At 39.8% G+C, this 19650-nt stretch overlaps 1 protein-coding gene across 6 annotated transcripts in view; it reads left to right on the forward strand.

Moving 5' to 3' along the window:
- TULP4 (TUB like protein 4) overlaps window positions 1-19650 on the forward strand; it is a 172169-nt gene that overhangs the window by 138349 nt on the left and 14170 nt on the right. For all 6 annotated transcript variants that reach the window (XM_048298827.1, XM_048298825.1, XM_048298828.1 and 3 more), the window contains 7 exons: window positions 971-1137; window positions 9992-10216; window positions 12399-12633; window positions 13125-13269; window positions 14745-14889; window positions 16141-16234; window positions 17578-17721. In XM_048298827.1, the coding sequence (XP_048154784.1) occupies window positions 971-1137; window positions 9992-10216; window positions 12399-12633; window positions 13125-13269; window positions 14745-14889; window positions 16141-16234; window positions 17578-17721 (1155 nt within the window). The remainder of the gene's footprint in view (window positions 1-970; window positions 1138-9991; window positions 10217-12398; window positions 12634-13124; window positions 13270-14744; window positions 14890-16140; window positions 16235-17577; window positions 17722-19650) is intronic.

Raw genomic sequence — 19650 nt, forward strand, 5'->3', positions numbered from 1 at the left:
TTCCAGTCCAACCCCCCTGCCAAGGCAGGGTCCTCTAGAACAGGTTACACCGGGACTTGCCTTGGTGGGTTTTTAACGTCTGCAGAGAGGAAGAATCCACAACTTCCCTGGACAGCCTCTTCCAGTGCTCTGCCACCCTCACTGTAAAGAAGTTCTTCCTCACGTTGAGGTGAAAGTTCTTGTGCTTTAGTTTATGGCCATTGCTCCTCATCCTGTTGCTGGGCACCACTGAAAAGAGTCTGGCGCCATCTTCTCAGCACAAACCTTTGAGATATTTATATGCATTGGTAAGGTCCTCTCTCAGCCTGCTCTAGACAAAACAGGCCCAGCTCCTTCAGTCTCTCCTTGTAAGAGAGATTCTCCAGAGCCTTCACCATCTTTGTATGATGGTGGCCAAAGAAAACATATGATATGGAGGCCATATGAATTTATGAACAGAAGTCCAAATCCTTTTAGTTTCATGTTGTACTGTTGTAACTCTAGTTCGAGTTATACTAAAAGTTGTATTGACTGCCAGTGAGAACATGAGGCATTGCCAGATATTCTGCTTTTTTGCACTACAGGCCTTTCCAGACAAACACTCTTTGCTGCTCTCTTTATCTGCATATTAACTTGATTCCACTTATTTACCCCAAAGCTGTATGTAGGATCTTCCACATCAGTTTCAACATCTCTAGTAAATTCTTGTCCTTATGTCTTTAGGAGCAACTACTGATTACATTCTAGACTCACCACAGAGAAAAAAGAATGTTTTTTATACTTTTTTTTAAATTTACAAAATAAAGAGTCATTCTCAAAAGTGCATCTGTGGCATATTTTGTACTATTTCAATGAAAGGATTTAGGTTTCTACCTACTTAAGTAACTTTTGAGAGCATGTTTTATCTGTTCAAGTCACTTTGCAGCATCTGGAAATTCTGTTCCTGTTGTTTGTAATCAGTGATTATTGCAAAGCATCTTTGTGATTTCAGATGTGGTGGTACAGTGGTGCACACAAGGAGACCTGCTTGCAGTAGCAGGCATGGAGAAGCAGAACCAGCTGGTTGACCTCAGCAATGGTTCCCTGTTGAAAAGCGCACTTGTCAAGTTCTACAACGTGCGTGGGGAACATATCTACACTCTGGAGACACCTGTGCAGGTAGGAGGCATTTTTAAAGTCAATTCTCCGTGCTTTGCTGACATGTTTTTCCCACATTAGCTCTTTGGTGTAGCCCTGCAATGTGGGAAAGGTTGCAAGATGTCCCAAATCCATTCTAAAACACAATATAGATAAAAATGCACTATAAACAATGATTTGTTTGCATTAAGGTAGACATGCAAGACCGCACCTGATTCTAAGGTCCACTGTGCTAGGTATTGTGGAAGTACAAAAGGAGAGAGTCTGTTTCCCAAACTTGCTGGGCTATGAATAGACAGATAGAAAATTCCATTGTTTTATGGATAAGTGACTGAGGAGAAAAAAAACTAAGTAACTTGCTTAATGTTGTAGCAGAGCCAAGAGCTGCACAAAAATATTCCCAGTCCAGTATCATAACTACAAGATTATTCAGTCTTTGTTATTGTAATTTTCTAATGTACAATCAGTTGGTGTTATGCAGTAACCTCAGTCATGTAACTCGCCAAGTAAATGCCAACACATGGTCTGTGAGCTGCTCAGGAGCACAAAATGCTTTATTGGTCTTTGCTGGTATTTCAGAGCCCAGCTGAATGTAATTCTGTGTCACTTTCTGCAGAATAGGGATGTCTCCATTCTGATTTCTGCTGCTAGTAATTAAACTTTATAATAGCTTTGAAATCTAAAAGAGAAGGAAAATGCTGTTGATCTGTTAATTATTTTTAATGATGATACCATGTATTATCATTTTTTTTTTCCAGTACCTTGATCTGGGATGGATGCAAAAGGGTGACATAGTAAACCATCTGCTATGCCTTTGTGTTTGCTTATATTTAGCATTAACCTCTGCTTATTAACCTTAGCACTCTAATTTAGATAGAATTCTTTAGTTGTGTAAAGTGTGAAATAATGGTCTCTAAAGCCAACCTAAATATGTACAGTGACATCTAATGCTGATTTAGGAACCTAAAGGACTTATCCACAAACACAGCTTTATTGTCTTAAACGTAGCCCTTTCAGCAAAGTAGCACAGCCTTTCCTCTCTGGATCAATTCTGAAGAAAACATATTTATATCAGTGTTGCTTTTTCCCAGCCCAGGTAAAAAGCAAACCTTGTTCTGTTACTTCTATACTTATTAGTACCAGAATTCAGTGGGTGCACATTAGCTGGTGCCAGGCTGTGAAATCCCACTGAGGTTTGAGCATCAGAACCCACCAGATGAGGTTGCCTGAAGGTACGCGTGTGTGCGGGCTCTTCCCTCACTGCTTTGTTCCTGATAAATCTCAAATTCTCCTTCATTTAAATACTTTCATCTCCTCTAGTTCTCCACATATAAATTCAACTTCTTTTCATGTTTTCAGCTCTTCTCCTTTCTCCTCTACTTAACCAGCTGGGAGAAAGCATATATTGTGGCTGATGTGGGGGCTAATTATTCTGCCATTATGTGAGTGCTCACAGGACAGCTGAGAGGTCAGACAGAACAGGTGACTGCCAAGTTTGTACTGCAGTATTTCTAATAGTGGAAGTAGTAACATAAGCCTCTCTGCTCTTTCCAGCTGCTTTTTTTGTTGGGAATAGCAGTATTTTAATGTAATGGAGATTTCTTCCCCCTTTGTCAACTGCAGACTAAAAGCCAACAACTTGAGAAGTTGTAAGCCAGCTCGGAAGTGAAGGATGAGGATGGTCAGGGAGCAGCAACCACCACTTAATAACAGAATCAAGGAGTCTCATTTCCTTTGGAAATCAGTATAAAAATAACATTCAAACTGATATATTTATGTTTATTAAAAAACTGTGTGCATAAACCTACCTAAAATTAGAGCCACTCCTCTTCTCTTATTAGTCAGCATTCAGTCTCTTTATTTGGTGCGTTTAAATTCATATTTACTCAGCTGCAGGAGGAAGTGAGGGAAGAACACCTGTATCTGCTCATGTGGACTTTATTCTCCCATGTATTTCAGTGCTGGTCTAGCAGTATTACCAGCTAAATGACAGGTATGCTAGAACATTGTTAAGTATTTAGTTTATTGAAAAAAACAGATAAAAACCACTGTTGCAAGAAAATTGCTAGTAACTTCTGTTATGCTGTGCTTCTGCTCCAAAGATGTATGTGCAAAGATGACAGAGTGAGTCAGTGGTCCCAGTAATTTGTCTCATGACAAATTCATCAGAGTAAATTAATTAGTTTTCTATACCATGGCAGTCAGCCTTGTAATGGGATTTTATAAAATTCATCACTGGTTACTGGACTAAAAAAAATCAAGGAAAACAAAAGAATTTCCTCATTTTGAACTCTTCTGCTAAAACTTTCTTATGAAGAAGCAAATGTGTGACTGGAAAAGCACATTTGTTATACATAAGTGTTGTTCTGAATACAAAAGCCATAAAATATAAAACAACCATGAACATAAAAAATAGTAGACTAAGGTAAAAAACTGATTTTCCATGTGGTCCTCTATCCCAGTTCTTTGACAAAGCAGATGTCTGAACATTTTATCTGTAAAATATACTGAACTGTTTTTGTTTCTGCTGTTTGTCTGTCCCGTCTTCAGTAGGATATTCAGGAAACAGATTTTATTGTTTATAACAAAATTCAGTCTAAAACTGACAGGATTTATATGCAGCTTGGCTGGAATGTTACTGAACATAAAGTCACTGCAAACCCCAGTGGTAGAATAGATTTGGGAGCTGCAGGTAACTCATCTTGATGATGACTGTTGTCATGGATCCCTTTGAGATGTTTTATATGCTGCCTTCTCCTCCAGCTTTAGTGTGGTTTTGGCATCCTCTGTCTCATTTGATTAACTTTCTTAAGCTTTTACCTTCACTGTAGGAATTTATAGTTCCTAAACCTAGTTTGCTGACTATAAAACCCTAGATAGGGAAATCACACTTGTTTAGAAGTATCGAAATAAAAGGAGTAGCTTTGCTTGAAAAACAACGTTCATAAACAGAGCGGGAGAGTTGGCATAGTGTAGCAGTGGCTCCCGTTCCTGGCTCTGGGGCTTCAGCCTGGCATCCTGCAAGGATGTGACTGCAGAATATAGTGGAAAGAGCTGAAAAAGCAACAGTAAGGGCTGGTCAAATGTTGAACTGAATTTTACAGAGAGAGCATATCTTAAGGGCTGGTGATTGGCTGATGACTATTCAAGAACATACTATCAATTTCTGTGAAATTTACCTCTTACTACACCCATCCTTGTATACACCACGAACACCAATGTGAGGCACCAAAAATATGCCTGTTTTTTCATGGTCCTGCTTTTTCAACATTTAAAAATGTGATTGCAACAGCAGGCTGCCCTGCTAGTCATAATGTTTTTATTGGAAGAATGTTAATTTCTTACATTGTTTGTTAAGTCCTCACAACCCTTTCCTAACATCAAGCAGGGATGAGAATAATCAGCTCATTTAAGACTGTTTTATAGTCTTGCTAAAATTGTTTACCAAATGCTGCAGCCCAGTTCTGTCACTTTAGAAGTTCTCACCTAATGTGCAGACAGGTCTTTATTATAGCAACTAACTGCTGTCACTTCTGATTGGAAACAGCTGCTTCATATCTTCTTATATTCTGAACTTTAAACAGGAGTCTCCCACAGGATCACTTCAAAATTACCTAACTGCCAACTTTAACAAACTTGTGAATTTTTTCTTTCTAATGGTTCAAAGTTGTGGCTTATATTTTGGCCCCTTCTTCAGTTTTTATGATTTTTTTTGTATGTCCCAGGGAGGACCAGGGGAACAAGAACACAGAAGTTGCAATGCAGATCTCCTCTATACACCTTTAATTCTACAGTAAATTTACATTAGCTTATGATTTTATATCACTGTGTAACTGGTGTGAGGACAGATTAAATCTCGAGTGCAGTGAAGGACGATGAGAATGAACTAAGCTTCACATGTGGTATAGACAAGATTAAATGTAAAAAACCTGTGTTTATCAGTGTAATATTTTTAAACCTAATTCAAAGGGGTGTACCAAAGACTAAATCTTTATAGAAGAAATTTCCAGAAGTCTTTGAGAAGACAACCCACTTGCTATTGACCTACTGCTGTCAGCATTTCACAGACGGCTTCTCTGCTGGAAATGTCCCAGCATCTAAATGAATATATTTAAGATTATATGATCCTGCAGAAACCCGGTAGTTCTGTAAAGACTAGAGAAGGAAGGTGCAATTTTAGGTTTAATTCAGATCAGAAAGAAGAGGGTGCTTTTTATGTTATTCAACTGAGCAAACCTTGCTTACTTTTCTTCATTTATTTCACACAGTGTATTCAGGTTTGTTGCATCTGAATTAATGTTGCCTTTAATTTATATTGCCTGAAATCAATTTTATTTAGTTGATATAGGATGACAACAAAGCTTCAAGAAGAGTTTATTTTCTTAAAAAAATAAAGGAAAAAAAGCAACAGTTTAGAACTAACTGATGAAACTTGCTTTAGGATAGCAATAAAGACCTTGGTGTTCTTTATATAGGCCATAGGATCACCTCTGCTGCAGAAATGGATTTTGGGCAGCACTGGAAAATGAAGACACTTTTGTAAGGAAATCTTTCTATTAAAATGGAGTCTTGTTCTGTTGACTTCTTAAAAAAATACTGTAGAAATAGAGAGGATATAAGAAACACCTGCAAATAAAATAAGAGTTTATTACATCAAAAATCATATCAGGCCATAGCAGTGTGATTTCTCACCATTTTTCATCATCAGTTCCTAGCAGTTAATATTTTTCCCACTGTAAATATGAGGAGCAGAAGAATGAAGGAGTGTTAGCCATCCATGAATGCTGTGGCAGTACAGAGGTGTGCACACACAACTCACAAGAGCCAGGTGGGCACTGCAGCCATTGCACCTTTCAGCTTGGCTCTGAGAGGGAAGAGTGTGCATCTCCACATCAGCAGTCTGGAGTGAGAGCAAGCAGGCAGTGGTGTACTTACTCATGCATATCCTTACACTGGATAGATACTATTTTGCAGTTGTGTTCTTTCTCCTGAGGAAAGTCCTGTTAGTTCCTGGGCTTTCTGCCCTGGAATACTATTTTTATTTCATTACCAGTGGGAGTCCCAGTGCCAATAAACAAGGGATTAGTTCAAGCAGCAGGCAGACCCCATGGCTCAGGATTTCTGAGCTCAAGGCAGGCAGCAAGAATCAGTTAGAACAGTGTTTTCATTGACTGAACTGCATACAAGTGATGGAATGTATATGAATTGTGTTCTCTTCTGTAAGAGAGATAGTAGAGTGACTTATAAGAAGCAACCACAGAGCTTTGAACAGGAATATCCGTTCCTGCACACTTTTCTAAGTGGAATCAACATCCCAGCTGGAGGTACAGATTTGAGTAGCTGTAGCTCACTTTCAAGCCCACTTGGAAAGAAATGGCAAAAGAGCTCCTTCTTGGCCACCTGTTAAGATGTGTTTTCAGTCAGTATTTCTCCTGATAAAGCATCTTTTTTTTTTTTTTTTTTTTGTCTTTTAGCCAAAACTGTCATAGAGCTGCATGTTTGTATTTAAACCCTGGAATTCATTCAGGTATTTACAGGTTATGCTGATATTTTTCAAAACCTGATGGTATTTTTATATGCAAAGTGAGATTAGAAATTCTCATGTTATATTTGTAGCTGCATTTCTTTGTTCCTAGCAGAAAAAAAACCCCAACTGTGCAAACATGGAAAATAAAATTCTCCTGTTCTAGAGTCTGCTTGTTCATTTTGTAACAGGTGCAATTTGGGTACAACAACTTTTGTCCTTCCTTGTTTTGCTAAAACAGTGCAAATAAGTGGATGCTTTATGAGGAGCAATACTTTTGTGTTGGTTGTTGGAGGTCAATGTTTTTTCTCAAGTAGAGCTTGAAAAGAAATCTGTGGCCAGCTTGTAACTGACTTGCTGCAGTAATTGATTCATATCCCTTGTCCAGCAAGGGAAAGAGTAGGAAGCATAGTTATTGAAAAATATTATTGGAGCAGTACTTTAAAGGTCAGGTCAGATCTGGCATTTGGGTGATCTTTTATTTCTCCAAGCCTGTAATGACAGGCTAATTTTCCCTGAAGCTCATCTGAAGTCTTAGCCCTTCACTGTAAATTAAGTGTTGCTGAATACTAGGCTGGAGGAGCACCAAGGGTCTGACCATTTCAGAGAAAGGAAGGCAAGGTGTGTCTGGTGGCGTGGTGCAAGTGCACTTTGTTGAGGTTGAAAATATTAAAACATACGAGGTGTGTGGGGAGAATAATTGTACAAATGGAAGAGTAGAAATATCATTATTTACAAACAGTACAGCACTTGTTAGTATTGTGTGTGTTTGTTTAAACATGCACTCACATATTGTTTGCACATTCATAAACAGAATATAAGAGCATCACACGTTGAGAAGTTTAGAGGGTGACTGAACTGTGGTTGCCTGTTGGAAAACTGTAGTGAAGTTTTCAACTTCTGACTTTCTACTCTTTGGAGCTCCACAGTGTTATGTTGCCAGAGGTCCCACCCCATGTTTCAAAGCTTCTGAAAAACCTTTGCCTTGAGACCGTGTTAAAGATTGCAAAGGTTCTTGCACTGGTACTGTCTGCACCTCCAACATTCTCTGCATGCAGCAGTAACCTGAGGAAAGAGGTGATTTTATTTGATTCTATTTGGATGAAGAATGTCCTACCTGAGTGTGATATATTGGGTTATAACAGCTGCAACACTAGACATCATGTCTGGGTGTGCTGTATTGGATTATGATAGCTGGGATATTAGACTTCTCTTCTGCCATTAAAGCCTATCCAATAAATAAACATTTATGTGCCAAGTCACATACTTGTTTGTTCCCACACTGTGTTTATAGGTGAGCTGCAGTTGAGGCAAGGTGAACAGCAGTATGCAGTTTGGATCCCACAGTAATGATCAGGTAGATAGTTCTGCCCATGCTGGGATTCAGCCCTTGGGGAAAATCAGGGTCATTTCTACTAGCTCTGTTCTCAGGCTGTCATATAGTAGATGTAGCAGGTACCTACCTTGTGCCAGTGCCTTTTCAATTGTATTTTTTTTGTAAGCAGCTTGAACTGTCTCATTGCTGCCAGACAGTGCAAGGGCCGAGCCACACTCACAAATCATGAAAATACCAATCAGTTGGGGATACTTCATGTGATCTCTCATCAAATTTTAGGCTGTATCCCACAGATTATGGTTATGACAAGCCATGTAGAATTATTGATGCTACACAAAGGATTTCTCAATTCTTTTGAAGTTCTCCACTACAAAATGCATTTAGCAATTACTGTGAAAATCACAAGGTTCACATGTTGCTGCTTTCTATTTGCATATCAGTCAGCCTGAAGATTTGTGCCTTCATGGAGGTGTGTGTGTGGTATTGCCTAGATGTAATTAAAATGAAGCTCCTTCATTCCTCCTACTTTAAAAACAGTATTTTTCTTGAAATTTAAATCTAGGATAAGGTGACATAATAGGGAAGATTTCTTCTGTGAAAAAGTTTTTCATCCAAAGCTTTATCTTGATGATAAACATTGAGATAGTGCTGTGCCAGCTGCATTCTGCTTCATATCAGTCACATAAAAACATCTCTTCCCAGTTTCTCGCCTTTAAGCATCTTGAATTTGTAAATGGAAGGGAAGCTTTTTCCCCTGACTAGATGAGTAACTTCTGGGCTGATCTAAACCTGCGCTCTGGGTACCATACTGCTAATAGAGGAGTGAATAAAGGCTATTATTGGTGGTGCTTTAACCCACCAATCTTCTTGCTAGATGCATCTTGTGAAAAGCTATTCCAAAGATACCCTGACCTTTCCATAAATACAGTTCATAATTTAGATGAAAAACATGTTTGCTTAAACTTTTGAGTGTCACAGATTGTGAAAACAAGGAAGACCTTCACAGAAAGGAGTAAATCTTTTGTGGTTCACTGATCTCAGCCTGCTGTATCGTATTCTTCATGGAGTTAGAGTTTCATCTTCACTCCGTGTTGTTTATTTGCACAGATGGGATTGAAATACCACAGGGTATGTGTATATAAGCAAATACAGGTGCTTTGTAACACAGAAAGCAAGAGATGACAGGTGGATGCAAGTAACCCTTAAGAAGGGCAGAGGTAATGATGACAGGGTTAGAAGAGGTCACAACAAACTGGTACTTTACATGGAAAGATGAGATTTAGAAGGAAAGTTTAGGGAGCTCCTTGCAAGCAGGAAATAAATGTCCTAAGCAGCATTGTTTGAGTTGTTTATCATTATTCTGTTCCACATTGTGACATTTAGTACCAGTTGGCCCTCACTCTTTCTATTTTTACTGTCATGATTTAGACATTTCTGAGTGTAGACAAGACAAAAGGCCATTCTCTGTTGTGTTCCTGGTGCTCTTTCACAGTTCAGTTCCTCTGGGAATAGTTCAAAAGAGACACTGTGCTGCAGAAGACTTGGCGCAAGACAAGAAAGCTGATTGGGTTTTCTCCACTTGTTTTTTAAGCGTCTCTGGGCATATAATTTAACTTTTGAGTTGTAAAACATGAGCTGTTACCAGTGCATGAGGACTGATTAGATGACTGAATAAATCATTTGGATAGGGCATCAAAAGATCCTGCTTCTCAACACCCTGTGTCTTTAATGTCACTTATCCTATCTAGGTACTGAATTTGGTAGCTGATTCCTTGTGTGAAGAGCTTTAAGCATTCTGATCAAAAGCACTGAATAAACATCAACTGCTGTTTTTGATGATTTCAGATGTGCACATTCTTCTTCTGTGGGCAGCGGTGGGCACTTTTAAGTTTCTGGAAGACTTAGGGTAATGTGATCGGTGCTGAATTCATGTGATCACTTGCTGTGCAGCCACCTTGGCGAAAGATCTTTTACACAAAATCTTTTGAAGTTGTACCCTTTTGCTCTTCATGCAGCGTCCCATCATCTCGATCTGTTGGGGTCACAGGGATTCCCGCCTGCTGATGGCTTCTGGGCCCGCGCTGTACGTGGTCAGAGTGGAGCACAGGGTCTCCAGTCTGCAGCTGCTGTGCCAGCAGACCATCGCCAGCTCTCTGCGGGATGACAAGGACATCAGCAAGCTGACCCTGCCCCCTCGGCTCTGCTCGTACCTCACCACTGCCTTTATACCAACAATCAAGGTAAAAAGAAACAAATATGTGTATTGTGGAGAGGAAAGTGTTCCCAGACTCCTGCCCCCCACCCCATGGTGCTCCTAAGTGGCAGTGGCTAAATTATAAGATTTTATCATTTTAAAAGCTCTCCTGTCCTCTTCAAGACCCCACTGATGCATTTGGTGCCTATTAAAAATCTGAAAAGAAGGTTTACACATGCTGATCTGCATTATTCCATGGAGATGGCCTTTCCAAGTACATTACAAGGGTAAAATATGCTGGTGATTCACAAAGACTTCTGAAGAAGCTCACGCTGGTGATAATACTGTGTCATGGTTACAGGAGGGATTCACAGGGATAAAACTGTTGCCTCCTTACATGTAATGAGTGCTTATATTTCCAGGAAGATCGGACTTAGGACCTGGGGCTGCCTAAACATTTCTAGTAACAGTGAGTTCTGCTAATCTTACTGCTCCAACAATGCTATGGAAAAATGACCCAGATATCACACCTTTTCCTGTACTATGAGCAGAATCATCTGCACAACCCATTTGTTTCATGGTTTTGCCCTCAGTATCATCTTGGGATTTCCAAGCTGTTTATCACAGCCTATAAAGCAGAGCATTAGCTGGTAAATGCTCAACATTCAAACATACATTTTTGTGATTTTTTGTGTATGTGTTGCAGTAGTCTCTTGAGCCAAAGGTCCTTGTTAAAACAATGCAGAGCTAGAACAACTAATTTGAAATCAGTGGGGCTGGCCCAGCTTAAATGAGAACAAATTATGCCTACAAAATAATAATTCAGCATGGTTCCATTTGGGTACTGCTAATCAGAGCAGTTTGTGCAACTGTAAATAATTTCATTTGTCAGAGAACAATAAATGCCTTGCTGTAACCATAACTCCTGGATCTCCAAAGATGCAGAGCATTTATCAGACTAGCAGTCTCTAGTTCTTTCCATCCTTCTCCCCAGGATGCTTTCCATGTTATTCCAGAGCCACCCCTCTCTAGAGCATCAGTGACAATTTCCTGGCTGTCAGGGAAGGCAGGGGAGGGGATGGGATGGGCTGGATGAAGGCAGCAGTTGGCTGTAGCAAGGCTGGGAGCCCTGGTGGGGATCAGAGCGCAGTTCAGGGGCACATCGTTGCCAACAGCCCTTGTGTCACCTCCTAGAGGGGATGCCGGGGTGCGGAACAGTTGTAGGGCTGCGTAGCTGAGAGGCGGAAGCGGGGATTCCAGAAGCCACGTGCCTGTCCTGTTTCATGGGTATTTCTGGAGCCTCCTCAGCACATACACTTTACCCTGGCTTGTCCCAGTCACCCACTCAACCTATGTTGTCAGCCATACCTTTGGTGCTAGGCAAGGCACTCTCTTCCCTGTGTGCATTCCTCTTCCCCCTCCAGCTTGCAGACTGCACTATAGTTCACTCCTCGGCCCATACCTATTTGCCACGTTAAGGAAGCTTATTTTTTCCCTACCTTTTTTTTACTATACTTTCATTTTGAAAGAAACTCCATTGGCTTACACACATTAATAGTATTTGTGTCATACAGGCTAAATTGTCCGAGACAAAAGCAGTCCTACTGCTTTAGGACTGAGTTTGTGATGGATTAATACAGTGTACTGGCAAGCAGAGCAAAGTAACCCACCCTGAGCTTTGTGCTTGTATTTCTCTACATGGCACACAAATAGGCCCTCAAATAGGATGTGCTTGGAAGTGATACAAGAAGTTCAAGCTTCTTTCAGAGCTGACAGCATTGTAGCATATTGACATAGCAGATACCAGTACTAACCAGGAATGGGATCTCAGTGTCCAGGTTCACTTGGAGAGCCTGCAGGAGACAAGATACTCTGATACTTCACTTGACCACATTAACCAAGTTCAAAAAGAAGTTTCTGATAAGAGCTGGAACTTGAAGATGGGTTGTTGTCTAATTAAATGCCCTGACCACAGGTTCAACCTTCCTTTTTGATGTGACTAGCTTTAGTTTTCGTTTTCTGTGTACAACTACTTTTGATCTAACTAAATAATACACATTGCATGTGGGCCCTGCATAGCTCCCAAAGTAACCTATACTAATCTTCACCTGCCAAATTATAGTTGGGTTCAAGTTCAGTTAGTTGTGTTGGGATTAAGTCACCACAGAAATAAACCCCAACCAATAACCTATAGGAAACTTTCTCTTTCCTTCCTCTCTTTAATTAAGCCTCCAATCCCAGACCCAAACAATATGAGAGATTTTGTCAGCTACCCAACAGCTGGTAATGAACGGCTTCACTGCACGATGAAGCGGACAGAAGATGACCCAGAGGTCGGTGGTCCATGTTACACTCTGTACTTGGAATACCTTGGGGGACTGGTGCCCATCCTGAAAGGACGTCGTATCAGCAAGTTGCGGCCAGAGTTTGTCATCATGGATCCTAAAACAGACGGAAAAGCAGGTAGAATTGAATTGTTGCTCTGTATAAAAATGATCTGGCAATACTGTGGATACTAAATCCTCAAGGGTTTTAAAACATATATATATGCGCAACATGGATGGTGGCATCTGGTATTTTTTTCTGATGTGAAAAAAATCTTTAGTGTGGCCTAGAAGCTTCTGAAATTATACCCTGCTGCCTTCTGTTTTACAAAGAGAATTTCTTGTATTCTGAGTACTGGAAAATAGATTGCTAATTAGCAGAAAATATTCTTTCATCTCAATTTTGAAGTCAATTGAATGCTATTCATCCCTCTGAATCATGTTCACTTGAGTTCAAACCATTGGAAATTTGGAGTTTGAAGGCAGAGTGAAGAACGTTTAATTTTTCTCTGCAAAGTTTTATTCCAACTGCTGCCTGTGGATCGGGTTTATGCTTCTGATGACTGAGAGTTATAATTTATACCAGTTTTCTGAAGCAGCACTTAAATTTTCTGGGGCCTGTCTTGATAGATGAAATCTATGGAAACAGCTTGATTTCCACTGTGATTGACAGCTGCAACTGCTCTGACTCCAGCGATATCGAACTCAGTGATGACTGGGCAGCAAAGAAATCTCCAAAAATCAGTCGAGCTAGCAAATCACCTAAACTCCCCAGGTAATAACGTTGGATATTTCTTCTTCTTTTTCCCCAAGTGGCCTCTCTTCCTCCCTTCCTCCCCTTCCCTCTCTTGACACCTTGTAAAATGAAAAGTAAACTCATTTGGGCACATAGGAGTCCTCTGTAAGATTGGAGTCCTCTACAGTGTGCAGTTCTGGGGTGATTTCAGAGATTGGTATAGAGTTGGACTTCGGGGAAAATTTCTGGGACAAAATGTAATGGGAAACACTAGAGCACAATTTCTCCCCAGACAGTCTCAAAGAAAGATTTTATAAACTCTCCCACCTTTTCTTTTGCCTCTCTTGCCACAATGGGCTGTATTTTGTCCTTCAAACAGACTGTTTTTACCCCCTCAGTCCTTAGAGTTCCTGGTCTAGTTAAAACCTTTATTTCCTCAGGAATATTTTCAAAGTCATATGTCCATGCATAGGTGGCACAGATCCTGGCATAGGTGGCACTGATGCTGTGGTGGCCTTGCAAGGGAACCTCAACAGACAGACCCCCCTAAACACTGCATTGACGAGGTTCTGTAGCAGTATGCAGAAGGAGCTTCTAAGCTATTAATTTGTCTGGTGGTTTTCCTGACAGCTCTTCATTATATTCATTATGTGTGTAGACAGAATCCCCCAAACCTGCACGGAGCCTCACTGATGTCTGTGATGTCCCTCATAGATGACATCTACCTGCCATCTTCATATTATGGGATTGAGGGCCTGTTGCCTTCCAGCTGTGGTTGACACTTTTCCAAAAACCTTGTACTGTGAGCTTGCCATTGTATGAGGCAGGGCAAATTCATCCTTTTACATGTGAATGCAATGTTTGAAATACCAATATTTTACTTTAGTAGTACTTACTTGGCAAAAGAACCATCAATTCCTGAGTCTAAAACTGCAGGGCCTCAGGAAAAACAACGATCTTGCACCCTTGGTTTTCTAAGAACATGATTTTGAAATGTAACTTTTTTTTGTTACATTTCTGCCAGTGAGCTCTTTAGGTACTTGAGCTTGTATTCTTGGCCTCCCTTGTATAGTGGGAGGTAGAAATAACTTTTGGCTTAGGGTAGGAGCACTGACAACATTTGTGGAGCCTTGGCTTGCTGTACTAATGTGAAAATCTGTCAGCTGAGGTGTCATGTTCTCATTTCATGAGACTTTGCTCAAAGTTTGCATAGCTGAAATAATTCATCCCTATACCTATTAGGGATTAGTGGAAGATACGTTGTATCTGGTAGAACTGCTGTAAACTTGGTCAGATTAATTAGAAAGCATCCAGCATGAGTTACTGCAAGTGTGTCAGGTCTTCTGTATCTTCAAATTTGACCCATAATTCTCCATCCTGTAGGCTCTCCAGTCTTTATTAGTCACTTTGACGACATCCTCCCAGTTGTCTTCTTACATCTTTCCAATCAAAGACATGAGTTTTGTGCATTTTAGCTTGCCCATTGTTGATTCTAAGCATTGCTTTACCTGCAGAATCAATATAGAAGCTCGCAAATCTCCAAAGATGTCACGAGCTGCACAGGAGATCTCAAGGTCGCCAAGGTTACCAATACGGAAACCCTCTATTGGTTCGCCAAGCCTGACACGAAGAGAGTTTCCTTTAGAAGATATTACTCAGGTATTGTGCACATTGTTACCATACCTGATTGAAATGCATTTCTTTCCAGAGGCAGCAGGTTGTGATAAGAGATTCAATAACCACCAATAAAAGTTTTCATTAAGTTACAATAAGTGGATGGAAAAACTAGAGAATTGCATCTTCCAGTTCAGTATTAATGTTCGAAAGTGCCAACGGAATATCAGATGTTGTTTGGTAAATACCAGGACCACTTACCTTTGTCAGTGTGAATCCATGTGAGAGGTTTTATTCTAGGTGATGGTGTTGGCTCTTCAAAAGTGTATGTGAAAACACTTCATCAGTGTTCTCAGGCCTGTCTTAACACCACCATAATTCTCTGCTTTGCTAGGGATTGCAGAGGTAAGGAAATGTTTGCTTCAGAGGACCACATGTTCTGTTTCATAATTAACATGAAACAGTCTTAATTGGAAGGAAGGAAAGGAATTACCACTTTGCACTCTTTGTGGTGTTCATGTCCTCTGGATAAATGAAACTTAGCAGGCTGTAGAACTGTCTGGGTTGTTTATTTTATTAATAACAGCCTGTGTTCCTTTAATTTTCTTTTGTTTGGTTTGGTTTTTTCTGCTCTCTTGTTTCACTTTTTCCTTTTTATGAAAAATTCTAGAACAGTTACATGGAGATAGGACCAAAAGCCCTTTGAATAGAGCAGAAGACCTGAGGCTTAGATCCTGCTCCTAATACAGGCAGCATAACTCCTGGCCTTTGAGAAAAATCTACTGGTCTTTCAGACCCATAATATGTGTACCATGGAAGCAGTGGTTTGGGAAGTTGCATTAGGAGCTCCAGGGGAATATATGTTGTTTTGAGTAATCAATTTTTGTCTTGTTTATTGTTCCATAAAGTGATTCATGAGCATAGAACCAACGGGCAGGGTGTATCACTCTCTGAAATACAGAATAGCCATGGTCCTGCTGGGCAGGAGCAGCAAGTGCCAGGAAACAGACCTGTTCTCACTACGAAGGCATCGTGTTGTTCAGATCTTCAATAGCTTTAATCACCCTGTGGCTGTTGCATACATCACTTCTGATGGTGTTTAGATATCAGAATGAGTCTTCTTAATGACTGGGTAAAACCATTGCTACGTAGGCACTTTAGGCTGTTTCAATACAATAAAAACAAGAGAAGCTGAAATTGCATTATCACGTGGAATACCTTGATTGCTCTGCAGATTTTTATTAGAGCTTGATACAGATTTTATCAGGTAAAAATGATCTTGTTTTTGTTTTGCAGCACAACTACCTTGCTCAGGTCACATCTAATATCTGGGGAACCAAATTCAAAATTGTGGGCTTGGCTGCTTTCCTACCAACTAACCTTGGTGCAGGTAAAAGTAAACTCTGTTGATTTTTTTGCACGTCAAATTCTTTCTAACAAACAACAAACTTATGCCATGAGATTTTTTGTAAGTGATCAAAAGGCTTCTTTAACAAAGCACTTATTTTCGTGGACAGTGGGAATTAGATTTTATTAAATTCACTGTAACTAAAGGAGATTAAAATCTATAAATACAATAATGAGATGGTCAATAAAATGCTAGAAGTCTCACCTGTAATAAAATGGTAAATTAACATTTGAGCCCAGACCTCTATTTTTACAATTTATTTGAACAAAACCCACACAAATAAAAGAAAGGTTTTGCAAGAGTACTATAAAAATAATAGTTTTTAAGTTACTGCAATAGAAATATTTTTTAAAGTCTGATTTTTATAGTTATTTAGCTACAAATGATACAAAAAAAAGCTGTTACAGCCTCATGCTCAAGATTCTTCAAGTCAGTGCAAAGCCTCATCACATGGTTCTCCTGCTGAGGCATCAGTAATCTGGTAGCCTTCATTAAAAGCAGCAGCTGTCTATCAGCCTTTTTCTGGGTAGGCCAGTTCTACTTCTGTTGGAAGGAGGAAGGCTGGATGAGGAACAGGGTACTGCCTAGCAGAACTGAGCTCTGAACTGAAATGTTAACACAAGCCTAGCAGTTTAATGAGCTCTTTAGGAAACTTATTTTGTCCCGGGTTGCCTTATATAATTGGGTCAGGAGTACATAAAGATGCCCTGGATGCAGAATTAGATGGATACCTTTTGTGGCTATATGGACTGCTAGCAGCAGTTGAATGACCACAGGTCATTCTAATTCTTTCACTGCCAGTGGCAGATAGGAAAGGATGTAAGTTTGGAGTAAATGTATAGTGATACTTCTATCAAATGTTCTCCCAGTCTCCAGTGGTTTGGGTCCCAGGGACTTCCTGAGCCCAGTGGGATTTTTCTGTATCTAGTAATCATCAGCAGATACCCTTCCTGAGAGCTTTCCAGTTTTCCCCTAAAGTCATAGAAGTCAGTAGTTTCCTGTGGTGAAAAGTTCCAAAAGTAGAATGGAAAAAAGTGTTTTCCTTCCACAAAAATCGATGTGAATACAAGATGAAGTAATTAATTACTTAATTACAGGGATGCTGCTTCCATTTAAAGAGAAATAGCTGAAAGCAACAATCTCTTTTATCCCATTTATGCAAAGTGTTACATAGTGATTTGACAAATAATGGCTTGCCCATGCACATGTATACAGTAAATAACAATATTCATAGCCCTTGTGTCTGCTTTGAATTGCTTCTTCCTTAGCTTTACAGGCTATTTGTGTAACAGACCTTTTTGTGTCTTGTTATATTCTTTCTCTAGTAATATATAAAACCAGTTTGCTGCATCTGCAGCCCAGGCAGATGACAATATATCTCCCAGAAGTGCGGAAGATTTCAATGGACTACATTAACATGCCTGTCTTTAACCCAAATGTTTTCAGTGAAGACGAAGATGATTTACCAGGTAAGGAGGAGCTGGAGGGCTGCTGTGTAATGGGTTAAGCTAGATGGAGGTCGGGTCAGTTGTGTCATAGTCCCCTCTGGTAAACATACAAATCAAAATCCTTTAGTCTGATGGGGTCCTGTAGAACTGAGTTACAATAAGGCTAAAATGTGTGGAAAATATAATCCATAAAGAGCTTCTTAGTTTCAAGTTCATTGGGAAATTAGTTGTCTGCTAATTCATCTTAGTTTGCTAGGAATTCTCCACAGACTGAAGTCTTGCATTCTGCATCTTGATAGGACAGAAATGTAATGTGTTGGAAGCCCAAACAGGTTGTTCTTGAGACCTGATGGCATCAAAGCACAGCCGGCTGATAGGAGCTTGGGTTGGAGAGCAGGTTCCCATAAAACTCAGTCACCTTTTCAGAAGTGATAGATGCTCATTTGGATTTTTATAACTACTAAGAGGCTAAAGTAGTAAAGTAGTTGATAAACAAGGTGGGGTCAGGAAGAGTTTTTCACTTCACTGAGATGTGAGGTAGCAGAAGATTTAAGCAGTGCAGGGAATGTTTGGGTGCGGGTGATGTGATGTGATGTGGGAGGTGAAAGGACTGTGAGTACTCAGGACCTCTTCCAATCAAGAAAAAAATCATTGTGCCAATAATATTAACAAATAATAGAAAAGAAGGATAAATTAATACATTTTCAGAATTGTCATATCACTGAGTGATTCCTGTTGCCAGGTCACAGGTTTTTGGAACTATAGAAGTGGCTGTCATGGCAGTACCCTTTAAAGAGGAAGGAGTGTGAGCACTGCAAAGCAATTAAAGACTTCTGCTAGAGTCTACTGAAACAAATGGAAATGCTCTCATTATTTCAGACCAGGGTTTCAACTGCTGACAGCACCAAAGCTTTTGTCTGACCCAAGCATCAGAGTAGTCCTCTTCTAAAGAAATACTTGTATGTTTAAAATTAAGCCCATTTTTTTCTCAGTCTGAGGGACTTGGCTTGCTTAATTTCTGTTTACTACTGATACTCACCTGTAGTATCTGAAGAAAATAATAGAGACATTGGTGTATATATATTATTAATAGGAAGCACCCAAGGTTTGCTATTACAAAGCATGGTCAAAGCTGTCAGAAAGTAATACAAAAAGTTAGTATGAAGTTTTCACATCTCTTTCTGAAAATTGGGTTGAATCTGCAATAAGAGATGAAATGGTACTCATAATTGCAGGTACACCACATAAACAGAGAGAAAATTGTTAGAGACTCTTGTAACAGCTCTTCACTTTGAGAAGGCTAGTAAAAGAATCATACTACCCTGTCCTCCATAACAGCCTTCCTCTTGTCCACTTCTTCCTTTCTAGTTTCTTCTGAAAATTAATTTCTGACTTAGTAAGTGGTGGCTACTTAAACCTTCAAAGATGTTTTTGAGGATATCCTTTCTTAAAGCCTGCATATAAAGGAAAAAAGTACCATATACTAAAGGAAAAAATATTGCAGGGTAAATAATGATTACATGATAGATTAAAAAAAACATAGTAGAAAGCTGCTCTTGGGGAGTGGAATGTTCAGAGTGAGGTACACTTGGGACAGGTGTTTTTAATGTAGTCAGTAAAGATTTGGCAAGACAAATGCACAGTGAATTGGTTTAACTTACAAAGTATACAAACTAATCAATTAAAAGCCATTGGAGAAATGAAGAAAACGTTGGATTTAAACACTTAGGAGTATTAAGGAACACCACAACAAATGATATTTTGTTGGATAAGGCAAAATGACAGCAACATTTGGGGTTGCTCAGGCCATGCTAACAATTAAACCTCAGGCTCTGGGAGCTAAATTGCTAAGCCTGCAGGCATCAGGGTGAAAGCATGGCCTGCCAGCCAAGCACAGAACCACAAAGCCTTAGGGTCAATTAAGTTTGGCTGTTGGCCTTCATCTAAAGG

The sequence above is a fragment of the Corvus hawaiiensis genome, chromosome 3 (genome assembly GCF_020740725.1).
Source record: "Corvus hawaiiensis isolate bCorHaw1 chromosome 3, bCorHaw1.pri.cur, whole genome shotgun sequence".
NCBI lineage: Eukaryota > Metazoa > Chordata > Aves > Passeriformes > Corvidae > Corvus > Corvus hawaiiensis.